This window comes from Nomascus leucogenys, chromosome 22a (genome assembly GCF_006542625.1).
Source record: "Nomascus leucogenys isolate Asia chromosome 22a, Asia_NLE_v1, whole genome shotgun sequence".
Lineage (NCBI taxonomy): Eukaryota > Metazoa > Chordata > Mammalia > Primates > Hylobatidae > Nomascus > Nomascus leucogenys.
Window position 1 is genome coordinate 62,862,648 of NC_044402.1, and position 18,340 is coordinate 62,880,987.

The window sequence follows — 18,340 nt, forward strand, 5'->3', positions numbered from 1 at the left end:
AGCAGGTTTAACCTTTCAAAGATAAGGCACCTCTCCCACTTCTCTCCACCTCATTGATGCTGATCACCCAGAATCACTGGTTACTGTAATTTTTGCTGACTCTTCATGATAACCTTAAACTGTTAGAAGTTCTATGATCCCTCCCTACCCACTCTCTTATTAAAAGTAAATTTCATGGCATTAGGACACACTTTGAAGAGCCCTTCTTGACTAAGTGCATGGTTGCACTTGGATCTCTATTCCTGGGCTGGGTAGGGAAGGAGCGTGTGGAGCTGGACAGGCTGAGTCATGCTAGGCCTATAGTCCATTATCGCATCTGTTTCTATTTGAGGAGTGCCCTCTGCTCACGCCTTTCTCTCCAGAAAAGCACACCAGTTAAATGGCTAAGGGTTGTGTTTTAACTACTTTCGGACCCCAGAAATGCATGAAAACAACTTCTGTTGGTCTATGGCCTCCTAAAAATGCTATCATCTCTGAGGATGGGAAGTCAGACATACTGCATCAGTGTTAAAAGGCACAGGGATAGGTCTGTAAAGAAGTGGGACGGGAGGAAAGGCAGGCCTTCAGAAAGGTACCTGGATCCTCAGAAGCTCTGCTATGATTCAGAGTTTGTATCCCAGTCGGGTGCAGTGGCTCATGCCTGTAACTCCAGCACTTTGGGAGGCCGAGGTGGGCAAATCGCTTGAGGCCAGGATTTTGAGACCAGCCTGGCGAAACCCCGTCTCTACTAAAAATACAAAAATTAGCTGGACGTGGTGGCACATGCCTGTAGTCCCAGGTACTCAGGAGGCTGAGGAAGGAGAATCGCTTGAACTGGGGAGGCAGAGGTTGCAGTGAACAGAGATTGTGCCACTGCATTCCAGTCTACTTAGCATGCATTGCACTTCAGTTTGTACCCACCACTTCCCACTTAGTGGAATATATAAAAGAGGGCAGGAAACTGACCATTCCTGGCAGCTAAAGTAAGAAATGCCGTGATTGAAAGGCCATTGCATAAAGCCTGACTCAGAAGACCACAGAAATATTGCATGATTTTAGCAGGTGTTCCAAAACTTGGGGAATGGAAAAAAATTGAAAGGTCAGACTGCCAGGAGCCAAGTCTGAAAGAGGGCCTTGTGGGCTGGGTAATGTCTTCCAGGCAATCCTGATGGGACAGGCCATAAGCAGTCAGCTAAAATAAACCTCTCCTCTTTCAGCATTTTGCCCAGAGCTAGCTTTACCCAGAATTTGTTTTCAAAACTGTGACATTCTCATTCTGTAATACCTAAATTCACAGGACAAAAAATATCAAAGGGCTGTGTGTGCATGTGTCCCGGATTATTTCTGCAGTGATTTGGTGTTCTGCTTCCCTCTGCTGGATGAAAATGGTACAGCAAAATTTCTGGAAAAGAAAACAACCAATTACATACCGGCAGGTTTTGCAGGTACTTGGGGGTGTGGTGAGCATGTGAATATGGCCAGGGGGTGTCCCTCAGTCAGAGTGCTCTCTAGCATTCCTTTCCATCACTCCATGGCCTCTGAAATATTTGATCTAAAAAGAGGGCCCAGTCATCCACTTCGATCTTTGCAAAGTATGGGAAAAGGAGAAACATCCAGTGATTAGATTTAGGATCCACAGGAGATCATTTGACACAAAAATTACATCATTTGGGTCTAGACTATTTTAGTCTTGATGTGGGCTCCTGCCTGGGGTTTGGGAAAATCTGTATTTCTGCTGCTTTTTCCTCCCTGAAGTCAAACCTATTCAATAGCTTTAGTTGATTCCGTTGGAATTCTCTTTCCTTGTCAAAGCTGATCAAACATACTTCACAGGATATAAGCGTTATAAGAAGAGGGTCTTCGTTTCTTCATTGCCATTTTCCTAACTCTCGTCACAGTGCCTAGCGCTACATAGATGCCCATTAAATAGTTGTAAAATGACTGACCTGCTACAGTTAATGAACGAATGTCACCTGGGAAAGTATTTTTCAAACTGCTGCAGATTTCCTTTAGCAGTTCTTAAAATCAACTTAATAGGTTGTGACCACAACAAGAATTATTTTTTAAAAAGGATAGAATAGAAATTATCCGGATGCATTCCATTTTGTTTGGAAGAATAATTCAGTGAAAGTTTTTTCAAGATATATACATACATATACATTCATAGTGAGAGTATATCGTGATCACAGTCAAAATGCTTGAAAATTGACACAGTCCAGTTAGCTCATTTTACTAATGAGAAATCTCCAGACCAAAAGAGATCAAGGAACTATCAATTAATGACTGGTTCCCAATTGAGTATTTCTTACACTCCACCTCAATCCTCTGACATCTAGGAAAGACAGTCCTCATTTAGCTCAGGACAGATCGTTGATCTTAGCATCCTGCTTGTGAGACATCTCTGGCATAATAAAGCTCTCAATAGTACAGAGAAAGAGAAGTGTGAGAATGTTGTGGTAGTAACATCGACTAGAGTTTTAGATTCCAAATGTGGACAAGAAGTGAATTCATTAATTCAGGTAAATGGCAACTTTGAAACAATGGGGAAATTGACACCTTCTATTGAGCATCTCAAACCACTTTCCTTTTCCCCTTTCACATATGCAGCATGAAACAGAAAGTGGGAACAGGTTAGGTCCTGAGAGCCACATTCCTGTCCTGTTAAGAGTATTTGTGTGAGTTTGGACAATTTACCTACCCAAGTCTCCTGCTTTTCATCTCTAAAATGAAAAGCCAGGACCAGAACTAATGATCATTAATTGTTTGAGGGTCATGGGATCATTTTTTAAATCTTGTAAAAGCTTTAGACTTTCGTTCCCTAAAATGCACACATTAACATGTACTTATAATTTCATGTAGTTCATGAAAGCTCCAGTGAGTCTAGAAATCACTTCATTGAGTTTTCCCCTCTCTAAAATCTATGGAATGAAAAGTCTACAATATGGTATCCTAAAGGCAGAATGATGTAGCGGTAAAGTGTGTGGACTGTAGGAAACTCTCCAGGACAAATGATTGTTTGACCAACAACCGAATTGGAAAGGAGTAAAAAGACTGAGGTAGAAGGGAAACCTATAAATTAAAAAGAGATTTAAGTAAAAAGTCAACCAATTGCAATGTGTGGGTCCTATTGGGATCCTGATTTAAACTAAATACTTTGAAATAATTATGACATTTGTGAGACCATTGGGAATTCAAATACAGGATATTTGATGGTAAGGAATTGTTCTTCAGTTTTTTAGACATGATAATGGTATTGTATTCTTGTGTAAAGAGTCGTCATCTTTTAAGGATACATAAAAAGCATGTATTGTAGAAAAAATTATATAACATCTATAAGATTAAAGATATTATATATCTTATACAATATATAAGATAGTAGATATTATACAATTATATAATGTCCAAAATAATATGGACAGAAGCGAGTAGGGATATAGATGAAACTAGATTTCCCATGATTTGATAATTGTGTATGTGATTACATGGGAATTCATCATACAATTCTATCTATTTTTGTATATGTTCAAGGTTTTTCATAATAGAAAAATAAAAATAAAATATTATGGACTGCAGAGTCAGACTGCAGAGGCACAAATCCTACCACTTACCAGCTCTGTGACCCTGCAGAAGTTTCTTAACCTTTTAATAGCCATAAACAGGAATAATAATTGTTGTTCCCAATTCACAAGGTTGTTGTGAGCATTAAATGAGTTCATATATGTTAGCACTTACTGTAGTGCCTGGCATATAGTAAGCGCTCACTGACTGTTTGCCATTACCATTGTCTGGGGGAGCATGGTGAATGGACAGTTTGGTCAGTGACTGGGAATTGGAAAAACTATGGAAAATTAAAGACAGATTAAGGTAAAAAGAAAGGAGAAAAGGGGGGTGGGGAAATATGTTGGGCACTTTAGAGAATGCAACATGTAGAAGGGTTTGGTTTGTGTGACTTGAGTCTTTCTTTCCTTTTTACCCGCCCCCCACCTACCAACTCTGAATAAATATCACACACACACACACACACACCACACACACACACACACAGATCCTTTTAGACGGTAGGAGGGCATCTAATCTCTTTTCAAGGTAGAGTTTATGAAAAGAGCACAGCGGCTTTCTGGTGGGCCACAGAGGAGGCTAGATGGCTGGAACTTTCCGCGGAGCCATGGTCTTTTCCCTATTTGTTTGGTTTACTATTTTTTTTTATCACCACTAGAATGCGAGGCAGACGGTGAATATAAAACCTTTGCATGCAAAGATGAAGGTGCTTCCAGGTAGATGAGTTGGTTGTGAGTACCAAGAGTAGAGGCAAAGACCCAGGTGGGAAGTTGCCAAGGTGCAACCCAGGAGCACCTGCTTACACAGGGTAGACTCAGATGGGAAACACAGCCACACGGAAACTGGCTGTTCACAACGTTTTCTCTGTACTTAACTCCCTACCACAGAGGTTCTATTGTATTCACACACGTGATAAGCTTCCCATCTGTATCTCTGCTGAGATCTGCAAATCCCACTTCTCCCTTTAATAGGGTATAGATGGGGGGGAAGGGAGGGGTCTTCGTGTTCCATTCTCTACCTGTGCTTGCTGAGTTGAGAGACTAAGAGCCACTGGTTAGGAAAAAACTGTCAATTTCATAGGGAGGTAAAAACTGAGGTTGGCCCTGGGATGCAGTATTAAGTTTTCTAGGGTCATCATAACAAAGTACCACAAGCTGGATGGCTTAAAACAGAATTTTTTTTCTGTCACAGTTCCGAAGGCTAGAAGTCTGAAATCAGGGTGCTGGCAAGGCCATTCTCTCTCTGCCTGCCCCACCACCCTAACCCACACACCCCATCCCCTAGTTTCTGCTTATTACCAGCAATCCTTGGCACTCTTTAGCTTGCAGATACATAACTCCCATCTCTGCCTACAGTGTCACATGATGCTCTCCCCTGTGTGTGTCTCTGTGTCTTCACATGGCTGTCTTTCCTCTGTGTCTTCTCCTCTTCTTATATGGACACCAGTCATATTGAATTAAGAGATTGTCCAGTATGACCTCATCTTAACTGCTTACATGTACAACTACCCCGTCTCCAAATAAGGTCAGTAATTGAGGTAGCAAGGTTTAGGACTTCAATATATCTAAGGGACACAAACACATAATACATGGGAATCAAGAGGTACAAAAAATGAGTATGTGGACCAGTAGGGTTTCTTCTGTAGTCTGAGAACACTTGGGGACCATAGTGAGAAAGGGCGGTGCTGCCAGAATGTCTGGGTGATATGTGTGTGTACCAATGGAAGGTTCTTCCTGATGCCTGAGTCTGTGATCATGCAGACTGAACGTCAGGGAAGGAATGTGGAGGAAAGCAAGAAATCTCCCATTTCCCAGGGAAGATGAACTACATCTTATTCTGTTGTGGGTGGAGAAAAATCCCTCCCAAGGACACAGAGCTCCTGTTCTGGTAAGAGACGTCTGGGAGCCCTTGGAGAGTGTGGATGAATTTGTACAGAACTCACAACATCCTGCTCAGCATGAAGTGATAGAAATAATGACTGTGGGCCAGGTGCGGTGGCTCACGCCTATAATCCTGGCACTTTGAGAGGCTGAGGCGGGCGAATCACCTGAGGATGGGAGTTCGAGACCAGCCTGACCAACATGGAGAAACCTGGTCTCTACTAAAAATACAAAATTAGCTGGGCGTGGTGGCACATGCCTGTAATCCCAGCTACTAGGGAGGCTGAGGCAGGAGAATCACCTGAACCTGGGAGGTAGAGGTTGTGGTGAGCTGAGATTGCGCCACTGGACTCCACCCTGGGCAACAAGAGCAAAACTCCGTCTCAAAAAAAAATAAAAATAAAAAAAGAAATAATGACTGTGTGATTACCACTAGCACTTTCTGAACACAAACTTTGTGCCGAGTACTGTGTGCAAAGGTATTTTTCCTGGAGTAAAATTAGTCAGATTCCAAGATAATTTGTTCTTGTTTAGAAAAGAAAAAACACTAGATGGAGATATTTTGCATGTTGCCATTGTTGTCTTTAAGAAATTGGTTTAGCCTGGAATCGTGCTCAAATTCATTTTAATGAGGAATAAGATTTATTAACAGGTCCTAAAGATGAGAAAGTATTCACTAGAGTCACTTTATAAACATTAGAGAAGCATGCGAAAATAATTTGAAGTCAGTGGTTCTTGAAGTGAGTTTCTGTCCTTCAGATCCTTCAGGTCATTACAGAGGGCTTCTGAGATTCTAATGCTGAGTAGCGCCATGTTGTATTCTAGCACAAAATACACTTAGGAATCTCAGCCTTGGTACCATTTGACAATAACAGTATAAGGACTTTTGCTTGGCTAAAGTGTCTAGAAATAAAGTGAGAACTGCATCCTTAGGTTTACTTCATTTATCAGGGGTGGGGAGATGGAAATCTACATTACACTTCCCTCTTAATTTTAAAATTTTTATGGTTCACACAAGTGACAATGTGAGAAGTTAGACAAAAGAATCTTCTACACTCACTTAGTTTTGGTGGCCAAGAATATAGACTCTAGATTCAAGGGCCTGAGTGTCTGTGAGATTCCACTACTTAGGAGACAGGTAGTTGTGGGCAAATTTACTTTATGCCTCAGTTTCCTCATTTGCAAAATGGAGGCAGTATTAGTGCCTACCTCACAGGGCTACTATGAGGGTTAAATGAAAGAATCTAGGAAAACAGCTCAGCTCAGTTCTTGGCAAGTGGTGAGTACTAGATAATGTAAACTGTTATTATCCCCAATTTATAGGCTCTGCCCTAGACATGTCATTCCATTTCTGCCCAGAGGATTATCCAGAGTACAAACTAGTGTCCAAAGAATGAGAAAACATTCAAAGCCTGTGTCGGAAGTGGAGGTCAACATTCTGGGTACCTTAAAAATGCTCTGGGAGGAATCTGGGAAGAATTCTGCAAGCATGAGAGTGTGGCCACAGGAACACGGAGTTTGCTGGGCCCAGACTACACATGGAATAACTTGATGTCAATCTGGTTTTGTGCATATTGCAGGAAACAGAATTTGCTCTATTTTCTAAAGGCAAAGTAATGTGCAATTAGTAATTAATCCATATCGATAGATAGCTACCCTTAATTTCCTTGGACAGAATTCTTCCTCACATACCCCATTCCCAAAGTCACAGTAAAAGCAATTCTTCACAAGACCTATACAACCTGTCCTCATCTTCTGCTGTATTCTCCCTCTCTGTTCACACTGGCCTCTTGGCCATTCCTGGCATGCCCTGGGCTCAGAGCCCTTGCACTTCTTCCCTTTGCCTGGGTGAGAAACAGAGCTGGCTCCATCACCTTTCTTGGTATTCTTCCCTGATCCTGTTTAAAATGGCGCACTTACCCACTCCTCCAGTCTATCTCTCTTCCTTGCTCTCTGTTTCTCCTTGGCACCATCACCTTCTAATATATAATTCATTGATTTGGTTCATTGTTTCTCCATAAGGGCAGGAATTTGTGTGTTTTATTCATTCCTGCATCCCAGGTGCCTAGAACAGAGCCTGGTACCTAGTAGTGCTCACTGTGGAAGGACTGGCAATGAATCCACATACTCACAGGTTCAACAGGCCAGTCCTTACCCCCAGTGAAGTTATTTCTAGCACAGTCCTCTCTGAGAGCTTGATTCAGGAGAAACATTCCACGCAATTCTTTCAACATGAGAGATAATGTATCATTGGCTTGGATTAATGAGCCAGTATCAGCCACAACATCAAATTACCTACATAATATAATGTCAGAAGGGACTGTAATGTCATTCTCGGTACTCCTGTAAACTGAGCCAGAAGGTTGATTTTGTAACTTAGAGAATAAAATACTAGGCTGCTTAAAATTTCTAGTTTACGGCCGGGCGCGGTGGCTCACGCTTGTAATCCCAGCACTTTGGGAGGCTGAGGCGGGCGGATCACGAGGTCAGGAGATCGAGACCACAGTGAAACCCCGTCTCTACTAAAAAATACAAAAAATTAGCCGGGCGTGGTGGCGGGCGCCTGTAGTCCCAGCTACTCAGAGAGGCTGAGGCAGGAGAATGGCGTGCACCCGGGAGGCGGAGCTTGCAGTGGGCCGAGATTGCGCCACTGCACTCCAGCCTGGGCGACAGAGCAAGACTCCGTCTCCACACAAAAAAAAAAAAAAAAAAAAAAAATTCTAGTTTACAATATCTGTTTTTCAGGAATCTTTACATGACACTGCTACACCTTTTATCATTGACAATATTCTGACATAAGCCTTATTTTTCCCTAACAGGGATTTTATTTTACTGATGGACCCAAGGATTACTTTTCTTCCTACTTTTCTAGTTTCTTTAATAAGCATATATTGCTTTAAGAAATAATCAAAGACTTTTTTTGTGCTTTCTAGTAAGTCTGCAAAACTCACATGGCAGCGAAACATTTTTAAAATCCCATGTTCAAGTTCATATCTCTTATCAAAATCCCGGGGAAAGGTGATTGTTTAAAGAACTGACAATCCCATCAAAAGACAAAAGGGAGGATTTGAGATTTGGCAGGACTTTCTCATCCAAGGATCCAAACATATTTTCAGGAAACTGACTGGAGAGTAGGACTTGACTTTATAATCCAGTCCCCAAGGGCCCATGGACAATGAACTTTGGGGTTCTGAGAAGCCTCTGTGATGCAATGAATGCTTTATTCGGCATCCAAGGATGTGGGTGGAGTGAAGTCACTTTAACTCAAAAAAGAAATGATGCAACCCTGGCTATGCATGAGATTATTAGGATCAAAAGCTAAAAGATTATGTCAAAGTGTACATAATGCATAAAAGTGCTTCATTTGCTGTAAAAAGCTCTGCAAGTATTTGGTGCTGATGTTTCTGATTAGCTGGACTGTGAATTTATCTGAAGGAAAAATGAGTTTAAACATTATAACTAGTTGTGTGGCTTCAAACCAGTCACTCGACCTTTCTAGTGTTTCCTAGTTCAATGGAGACCTGTTTGGCCTTACTTACCTCATACAGTTTAGAAGCTCATATTGATGTGGAAATGTTTTAGAAATCATAATGCACAATAAAATTTGAGCTGTTATTCTGTAGCCTTCCGTATGGTCCAGGCCTCCTGGAATCTTAAAATATAGTGAATACCTCTTCCAGTGAGAATCCTGTTATGTAAGAAAAGCCCTTACCATAGATAGATATACTCCCAAAGTTAATATTTAAATGAATTGTCTTTTTAATGCAGTGATTTTCCTTCCATGTTAAATTACTTCTATAATAATTCCACAAAGGATATGGTTATTGTTTTAAGGAGGTAGCCAGAGTGCAACATGCTGTTTTCAACTTACCAAGTTAGGAACCTGTACTCAGGTTGGAACCACACATCCTCTTCCTTGAAGGATGGGACTTTATGTACCTGGGAAGTCTCTACTGCTTGTGGAAATTTAGGGCTTCTCTCTCTCTGTGTCTGGATGTGTCAAGGGTCCCCAGGACTGAGTTAAAACAACTAGAGGGTAGTGAGAAGGGTTGGAGAAGTAGCAGGAGTAATGGGAAGTAGAGGCAGCTTTAAGGTGACTGCCTTGCTACAGGGGAAATGTTTCCAACCTCTGGAGGTGAAGGGGAGAGAGAGCTTAATCCTTATGAAGAAGTTCTGGGCCAAACCAGGTCCCAGCCTCTTGGCCCTCAGGCTGTGATTGGAACCACGATCCGGGGAGAGGGACCCTCATGGCCCAAGGAAAAGATACTGGTCCTCATTTAGCAGATGGCAGACTCTCTGCCCACAGAGTGTGTTTTTCCACACTGCGGTGTCTCCAGAGCCAATGTGGTACCTTTCACCAATAGGTGCTCAATAAATTCTTGCTAAATTAATAACTGAAGAGTGGTTAAACTAGTAACAGTAACAACAGAAGCATTTTCAAACTGCCTAGGGCCCCTGCTGGTGAAAAAAGGGGTTTGGACAAGAGTGACAACCATAATTCGACCAGTGGAGCCTCTAGCCATAGAAATGCTGTTTTCTTAGTGATTGTGATAGTACTATAGCCTGAAGCTGCAGTTGCCTGGAGAATCACCTTTTACACAGCTCTTTCAGTCTAACTTTGAAGGCTATATAATTAGTTGGTTGATAGATGCCACATTTCACAACACGTACGTTGTAATACCTGCTATAGTTAAATCATAGTATAATTCATAATTTTTACATTTATAAAATTGTAGCCAATGAATTAAAAATTTTGAAATCTTTAACACTATTATCTATGAAACTAGGAATATTTATTTAATTACATTGAAATCTTCAGAGAAATCAACTTCATAGCTTTTTGTGGGGAAGCAATTTGTTCTACTCACAAGTAGGTATTAGGATGTGTGTATGGGGGATATGTGTATGGGGGATAGGGTATGGAGATTTTTAAAAAGTTTTTATACTTTCCTGCTTCTTGGTAGAGGTAGTGTCCTGACCTCCTTTTCCTGACAATGTTTGTATAAATAAAACCTTTTAGAGGGGGCCTCTTCAAGGTAGTCCTTGTTAAGACCTTGTCAAAGAAACAAGGTAGCTGTTTCTTTTAACTGCTGACACTACAACAATGCATATACAAAATCACTTTAATGGTTATTCATATAAGTAGATTTATATAGACAGAAAATAGCTCCATTTTTTTTTGCCAAGCAATCAAGCAAAACACAAGACCAATAGAATTAGTAGACAGAAGCCTTGGGGACAACGGCTGTGCCCTTTTTGAGTAAGACATGAATGCCATCTGGAGGATCCATTTGAAACTACAGTGCAGTAACCAAAGAATCTAATGTTTTCAAGCATAAAGGTACTTCTTGTGAACAGGTGAGCAACAGAGGCAGGAATAACTACCTTCATTCTATGGACTTAAACTCCTATTTATTTCTAGCTTCCAGTAGAAGACTCTTGAGAATATTGTTATTGAGTGAAGTACTTTCCGCTGAAATGGGAAATGAACCCCTAGAGTCTTACAAGTATTATTACTCATCAGTAAATACAGGTCAGGAAGAATTAGGCAAGAGAGAAGCAGGCAAATGTGTCCCGTTTGCTGTGTCCTGCCATCTCCTCTCCCTACACTGCATTTCATTCATGAGAATATGTAAATCACTGATAGTTTAGTTTTTTCAAACGTATTTACATTTTCATAGGTTGAAAGTCTAAATTAAGAAAGAGAGAGATAAAGTTAACTAGCAGAATTTCCAGTAGGTATGTTGGAGGGACTATGGTGGAATAAGCCATCTCCTTTATAAAATTGATTATTCCTTTTAAACTAGGTCTGTTTCTTACTGATACACTAACCTTAACAAAAATGTTTTAAAAGGAGTAATTCCTCAAAAGTCTGAGTAGTTAAAAACATCTGCATTTCCTAGTTTATTTCTAAGAAGATTCTGATATTCTGAGGGCATGTCATAGAGTCTCCTACCTCAATGCCTCTCAAATATCTCCTATTAAAAAACTGTTTCCAGGGCGGGCATGATGGCTAATGTCTGTAATCCCAACACTTTGGGAGGCTGAGGTGGGCGGATCACTTGAGTTCAGGAGTTCAAGACCAGCCTAAGCAACATGGCAAAACCCTGTCTCTACAAAAAACGCAAAAATTAGCCAGGTGTGGTGGCATGCACCTGTAGTACCAGGTACTTAGGAGGCTGAGGTGGGAGGATTGCTTGAGCTGGGGAGGTCGAGGCTGCAGTGAGCCGTGATTGCATCACTGCACTCCAGCCTGGGCGACAGAGTAAGACCCTGTCTCAGAAAAAGAGATTAAAAAAAAAATTTCCAACCACTTGAGGGGCCAATACTTGTATACATTAAAATTGTATGGCAATATCTTAATGCCTGTTCCTGTGCTCATCATGTCACAGGCCATTAACAATGTTCAGATTGGCACTGGTCTGTGCACCCATCTGATCACTGCTCTACCTCCGGTTCTCTCTTTTAAAAAATACGTGAATTTGAACTAAAGATTTCTGCCCACAATACCACCAGTTACCTTCAAGAGCTTGACTTACACCTTCTTCCCTTCTGCTCTCTTCCCTCCCTTCTCCTTCCAACTTTCAAAATAATACGGTCTTTGAATCTGTAATAAAGAAAACTTCAAACAATTTCTAGTTCCTATTTTAAATTGACCTTCTACTAACAACGTATTTGCACAATTCCCCCATCCTCTTGTTCAGTTCAACCCAGTTCAGTTTGCTAATTTTATTTGCCATAAATTTGTCCTAGACACCAGAAGCTTGTATAAGACACTTGGGTAACACAGAAGTTCAGATATTTGAGGATTAACAGGAGAAATCCATCTAAGAAAACAATGTAGCTGACAAGACGCATGCTTTCTTGATATAAAGATTATTGGAAAGCTTCAGTTGAATATGTTTGTTTGTAGCCAAAATACAGATTCAGAAAGTCTTTTGTCTGATAAGCAATTCTAGCTTTCTGAAGTTTCTTTCATTCACTAGTTGAAGAGCAATATATATTTTTTCTTATCCCAATAACCCAAAACAGAAAATTCTACATGGGCATATATTAAGTAAAGTGTTCATACATTTCCATTTATAAGGCACAAAACTCACAAATCTCACAGAAAGGAAGAAAACAAAAGATTTGAAGACAATAAAGTAAACTCAGAGGAGGTTCATCAAACTGGAGTTCAATCACGTCCCTTTTTAGTAACTAAGGGACCTCATACTGAAAGGAATCATTGCCTCTGAAAAGAGGGCTTCTGAGCCCTTCTTTTGACACAGCCTCCTTCACTGGATTAGTGCAGAAGTCAATCCTCAGGGAGGGCTGCATGGCCAGAACACATCAATCCCAAGCACCACCTATCCCATAGAAGCTTCTGGGCAGCAATGCTCCAAATAAACCAGGGTGCCTGGTTCACATGTTCTCACCCGAAGGAGCCTTCAGGGACCAATCTACAGTAAACACACATGCTTGCCTATCCCAGTACTTGAGTATTTTAAGGGTTCTGCTCTAAGCTGAGGCAGGACTGCCTGCCTGAGAACCCTGAATGGGGTTAGTTATGTGGGTCCTTCGTGGGGCAGCATCTATGTAGAAGGCTGGACTTTGGGTTCCTCTTGAAATAATGAGGTCCCTAGAGGGATCCTTAGAACCAACTAATCCTACCAAGAGCTTTTAAAACATGCTGGTCAAATACGGAGATTCCCTGGTGCAACACCCAGATCTCCTGGTCTGTTAGGTAGCCCTGATAACTCTCAAGTAATCCTGTAGTCCACCGGTAAAAAATAGACGGGTCCCATGACACCATATAGTATCTATGGTTATTGGCTGGGCCTCCTGGTGGCTCTTGGCACTGTAATTTCTAGTACTGTTTAGATTAGTATTATATGAGAATAAGCTTCCTGAATGTCCACACGAATCCAAGCATTTCCTGGAAGTATGACTGCTTCCTAGTCTTTTATATTACCATGCAAGGTAGGGATGGGAGTGAACAGCACTTTAGAGAAAACTGCCAGGTAGACAGTTATCCTGAGAAAAGGGTTAGTATTATAGTTGTCGAGAAAGGAGGGACCAGAAATGAGATGAACTGAGTAATTCATTATGTCATCTTGAAGGCTTTTCCACTCTGGACAATTTGAAATCCAAATGAAATTGGGTCCTTGGGTCAATTTATTCCATTACCAAAGAACAGCATAGTAAGATAGCCATTCCAACAGGGTGAGGACCAGTCACCTATTTACTTTCCAGTCCAATTTTATTATCCATTCAGCTTTTAGGAATTGACCGTGGAGGCCATAGTCAGAATTTTGCTAAATTTTCAGGCATGAAGATGATTCTCCTTAATTCAATGTCTCATGAATCTTAGTCAAGATCTCTTCCCTTCCTGTGCCTTGTTAAGCTATGATCCAAAAGGAAAAGGAGCATTCCTTTTATTAACAACAACAAAACTCTTAAATCCTTTGGCTTTCAAACACTGCAGCTATAACATATCCTTGGATATATGTATTAATTTAAAAGCCAATCCCTTAAAAGTCAGCCTCTGTTGTATCAAGTTTTCTCCAAATTATGAGGGGCTTCCTCCACACGTTGCCCCACTTGCCAGCCTCAAGAATCTTTCTTGGTCAGTCTGGCCTTGACTTTGTGCCTCAGAAGGGCTGCGGTGGCAGCACTGCAGGCAGCCAGGAAGAAGAAGGAGAGGCAGGCCATGTGGACAGACAGGGGTCCATGGCGCTGCAGGAAGATCTCCTGCCGCCCCTGGTAGTCCAGGAGGATGGCCTCCAGCTGGGAGAGCGTGCAGATGGACAGAAAGGCATGGAAGATCTGATGCCCATGGCCCACGATGTCACAGGAACCCGGGAAGTACTTCTCAGGCACCGGGCAGGAGAAGAAATAAGCGCTAACCAGGAAGAAGAGGATCTGGAGGGTGTGGTACCAGGCTGCTTGCTCCTGGCAGCCAGCCAGGTGACAGAGCGCCACACGGTGTGCCACAGGGCTGATGTCTAGGATAAAGGCCAGCCCTGCCGGCACCACTTGACAGATCTTCCTCATGACTGGATAAGGCCTCCGGTAACGATATTTCGCATAGCAACAGCCAGCACAAGATAACCAGCCACAGAAGGCAGCTGCTGGCAAGAAGAAAAGCCAGAACCGCTCATACCAGGCCTGGTCAGAGCTGTAGAAGAAATGAGCCAAAGCACTGCCATATTGGTAAACGCTCACGCCAACATAGTCCACAAAGTAGAAGGTGTAGTGGGAGAGCTCTGACTTGGACTGCAGCAGGTGGGCCAGAAGGCTGCAGGTGAGGTAAGTGATTGACGACAGGATGAAGAGGAGCAGAGGCAGGGAGTGGGTAGACGCCCATGGCAAGGCCTCAGCCTCGGCAAAGGCCCAGAATCGCAAGAGGACGGCCAGGGCTGCCAGTAAATGGGTCCAGACGTTGACCACCTCGTTGTGTTTCTGAAAGAGGCTGAAGAAGTAGTAGCGCCACTCGTGCCCCGTGGGGCGGTAGCCGGTGCGGATGTAAGGCTCCCGGAAGAGCTGGGGCACATCCGTTTCCGGGACAGTGCAAGGCATCTTGGGAAGCCCATCCTCCAGGATCTTGGGCAGACGGCGCAGCTGCTGCCCGCTGACCGACAGGGTGCTCAGGCGCTCCAAGATGGCGGTCGTCATGGCTGCGGCCCGCCTGCACTCCGTGCCGCGACGTAAGGACAGGGGATGCAACCTGCAGAAAAGAAAGGAAAATTGGCAAAGCCGCAGTGAGACATGAATGCAGCTAAGACGGACAAGGAACTATGGCTATTTTCTTTTGGGACGGGGTCTCATTCTGTCGCTCAGGCTAGAGTGCAGTGGCACGATCACAGCTCATTGCAACCTCTAATTCCTGGGCTCAAGTGATCCTCCAGAGTAGCTAGGACCATAGGTGCACGCTGACAGGCCCGGATAATTTTTTGTTGCTGCTGCTGTTGTAGAGACGGGGGTGTCGCTATGTACAGCAGGCTGGGCCCAAACTCCTGGGCTCAAGCACTCCTCCCTCCTCAGCCTCCCCAAGTGTTGGGATTACAGGCGTGAGCCACCAGGCCGGCTAGGATCTGTGGTTGTTTTAATGTAACGTGGCTTTCTGGTACAGTAGAGAAAGCAAGGAGCTGCAGACAGCTTCTTTGAGCTTCCTTTAATTCATCTGTAGAATAATGGAGTTGGACCAAGATCCCTTACTGTCCCAATATTCTTTTTTTTCTTTCTTTTTTTTTTTTTTTGAGACAGAGTTTCACTCTTGTTGCCCAGGCTGGAATGCAATGGCTCCAGCTCGGCTCACCACAACCTCTGCCTCCCGGGTTCAAGCGATTCTCCTGCCTCAGCCTCCCAAGTAGCTGGGATTACAGGCATGTGCCACCACGCCTGGCTAATTTTGCATTTTTAGTAGAGATGGGGTTTCTCCATGTTGGTCAGGCTGGTCTGGAACGCCCGACCTCAGGTGATCCTCCCACCCCGGTCTCCCAAAGCTTTTTTTAAATTTTTTTTGAAACAGGGTCTTGCTCTGTCGCCCAGCTGGAATGCAGTGGCGCAATCTTGGTTCACTGCAACATCCGTTTCCCGGGTTCAAGCAGTTCTCCTGCCTCAGCCTCCCAAGTAGCTGGTATTACAGGCGTGTACCACCATGCCCAGCTAATTTTTGTATTTTTAGTAGAGATGGGGTTTCACCATGTTAGCCAGGCTGGTCTCGAACTTCTAACCTCAAATGATCTTCCCGCCTCAGCCTCCAAAAGTGCTGAAATTACAGGCGTAAGCCACCATGCCTGGCCTGTCCCAATATTCTATGTTGACTACACTCAGTGTGAGGCAAAGTTACATCTTGTAAAATGGAAATGTTAGCTACCCTAACATAATTTAGTGATATCAATGACTTAATGATTATCAAGATTTAATTATATCTATAAGTAAGGTAACCTTTAAAGGATATGGGGTTTTCTCGATATTAAAATGTAATAATAAAACAGGCTTTAAAATAGCATGAAATATCATATTGAAGTATAAGAATTACAAATATTGATATAGCTAATGATAGACTGTATTTCTTTAGCACCTACCTAATCTTAAACTATCCGCTAATTTCACTGGTACTTTGAAAATATGAGGTGAGCAACTGACTAAGCCTCATATTTAAGACGGGCAAATTGACTCATCAGTTAGGTTGGTAAAGAACAATGCACATTCTAGGATATCCTAACAGTTAAAATTAACATGTGACCTAAATTTAACATAAAATCTAATTGCAAAGATTGTTGTTCATTTTTTAAAATTATGCTCTGAAAAGCAAGTAGTTTTAGATTTGCCTCTCTTGGGTAATTAAAACTGTACTTGGTGAATTTCAGGCTTCAGAAATGCTTAACTTATACTTGTATTTCTCGGTGACAGATGAATACAGCAATTATTTCATAAAATATTTCATAAAACTGCTGCAAAATTTCATGTGAAGTTGCTAGGTAAGGAAATAGATTTTGATCATTTCTAGTTACTTTATGTAATTATGTTTCCCAAGCTTTTTTCTTCAGAAAAATTTAATATCTGATTTATCTAAATGGAGCACATACAACGAGCACATACAGCAAGTATTGCAGCACATACAGCAAGTACTGTTCAAGGTGCTTACTAATTTTAGCAAAGAAAATATAATTCCTACTCATACGTCTCAATCAATATTGCAGGAGAAAAAATACCTAATCAGGTAAAAAAGTGTAGGGCATGAAAATTAATAAAATGTAAAGAAGTTCAGGGAGACCTGGAGTCAAGTTCCAGTTTTGCCACTTACTGGGGTGACCTTGGGCAAGTTATAGAATTCTCTCAGCCTCCGTTTCTTCATAATTCTATATATTATATGGGTTGTGTGATAGTTAAATGAGAGGGTCTAGAAAACGAAGTGCTTAGCATTCTGCCCAGCCCAACGTAAGTGCGTAGTAAATGTGAAGTATTGCTGTCATTTTTATTGCTATGAGCTGGGCTCTGTGCTAGGTACTAGGTACTAGGGATACAAAGACTGGTAAGATACACTTCCTGCCTTCAAAGAGATCAAAGTTTACTGGGGAGACAGACATGTAGGGCAATCAACACAAAAATGTGCAATAATTGCTCCATTAGAGACAAACAGTGGTTCACGGGGGTCTCAGCAAACAACCAAAACAGGGAAAGGATGGGGGTATAGCCCCTTGAAGTGACCCTGAACTGAATCTTGAAGGAAAAATCAGAATTCCTGAGAAAAGATAAAGGCGGAAGAGACTTCTAGGCAGAGAGCAAGGTCAAAGAACTTCTGCCAAGATACAGGCTTGGAAAGCCTGGAGTATCTGAGGTCACTGTAGTTTGCAGTTACGACATTGGTGCCAGAGAGACCTGAGCTCACATCCTGAGCCCCACCATCAACAAGCTGCATGAATCCAGCCTGAGCTTTGTTATCTGTGGAGTAAATGACAGAGAAGCTGCCTTACAGGGCTGAAAAAGAACTATATGACATAATGCCTGTAAAGTGTTTAACAAAGTGCTTGGTTCCAAGTCTGCATAACTACTTGCCATTATTATGACCATCACTGATATGAGATGCAGGAATTATTCATGAGTTCAGGGCCTAATGTCCCCTCTGTGCTTTGAACCTATTTCTATGGCAGTCCCTGTAACCCTGTATTGAGGCATTCATTTAGCCAGCACCCATCAGACAGTGGTCTTCTACCAGGAATGGGCTATGAACTCAAGCTCAATGTAGGAATTAAAGACACCAAGAGAAGTGTATTAAGGATTACAGAGTCAGCCAGAAAGAGAAACACAGAAAGAGGGAGTGTGGGAGAGAGAAAGAAAATGCTAATTAGAATACCTGAATTCATTTAAAAACAAAAAGAAAGGAAAAAGCTAAGCTGTGCTTCTGCTATCAGCCAGCAGAGGGATCCCAGTGC

General features: G+C 42.2%; 1 protein-coding gene across 2 annotated transcripts in view; it reads right to left on the reverse strand.

Moving 5' to 3' along the window:
- Positions 1–10,524: 10,524 nt before the first annotated feature.
- The window catches only part of PAQR8 (progestin and adipoQ receptor family member 8), a 47,838-nt gene continuing 40,022 nt past the window's right edge, over positions 10,525–18,340 (reverse strand). For both annotated transcript variants that reach the window (XM_030804277.1, XM_030804276.1), the window contains one exon: positions 10,525–15,126. In XM_030804277.1, the coding sequence (XP_030660137.1) occupies positions 14,010–15,074 (1,065 nt within the window). In that variant the 5' untranslated portion in view covers positions 15,075–15,126 and the 3' untranslated portion in view covers positions 10,525–14,009. The remainder of the gene's footprint in view (positions 15,127–18,340) is intronic.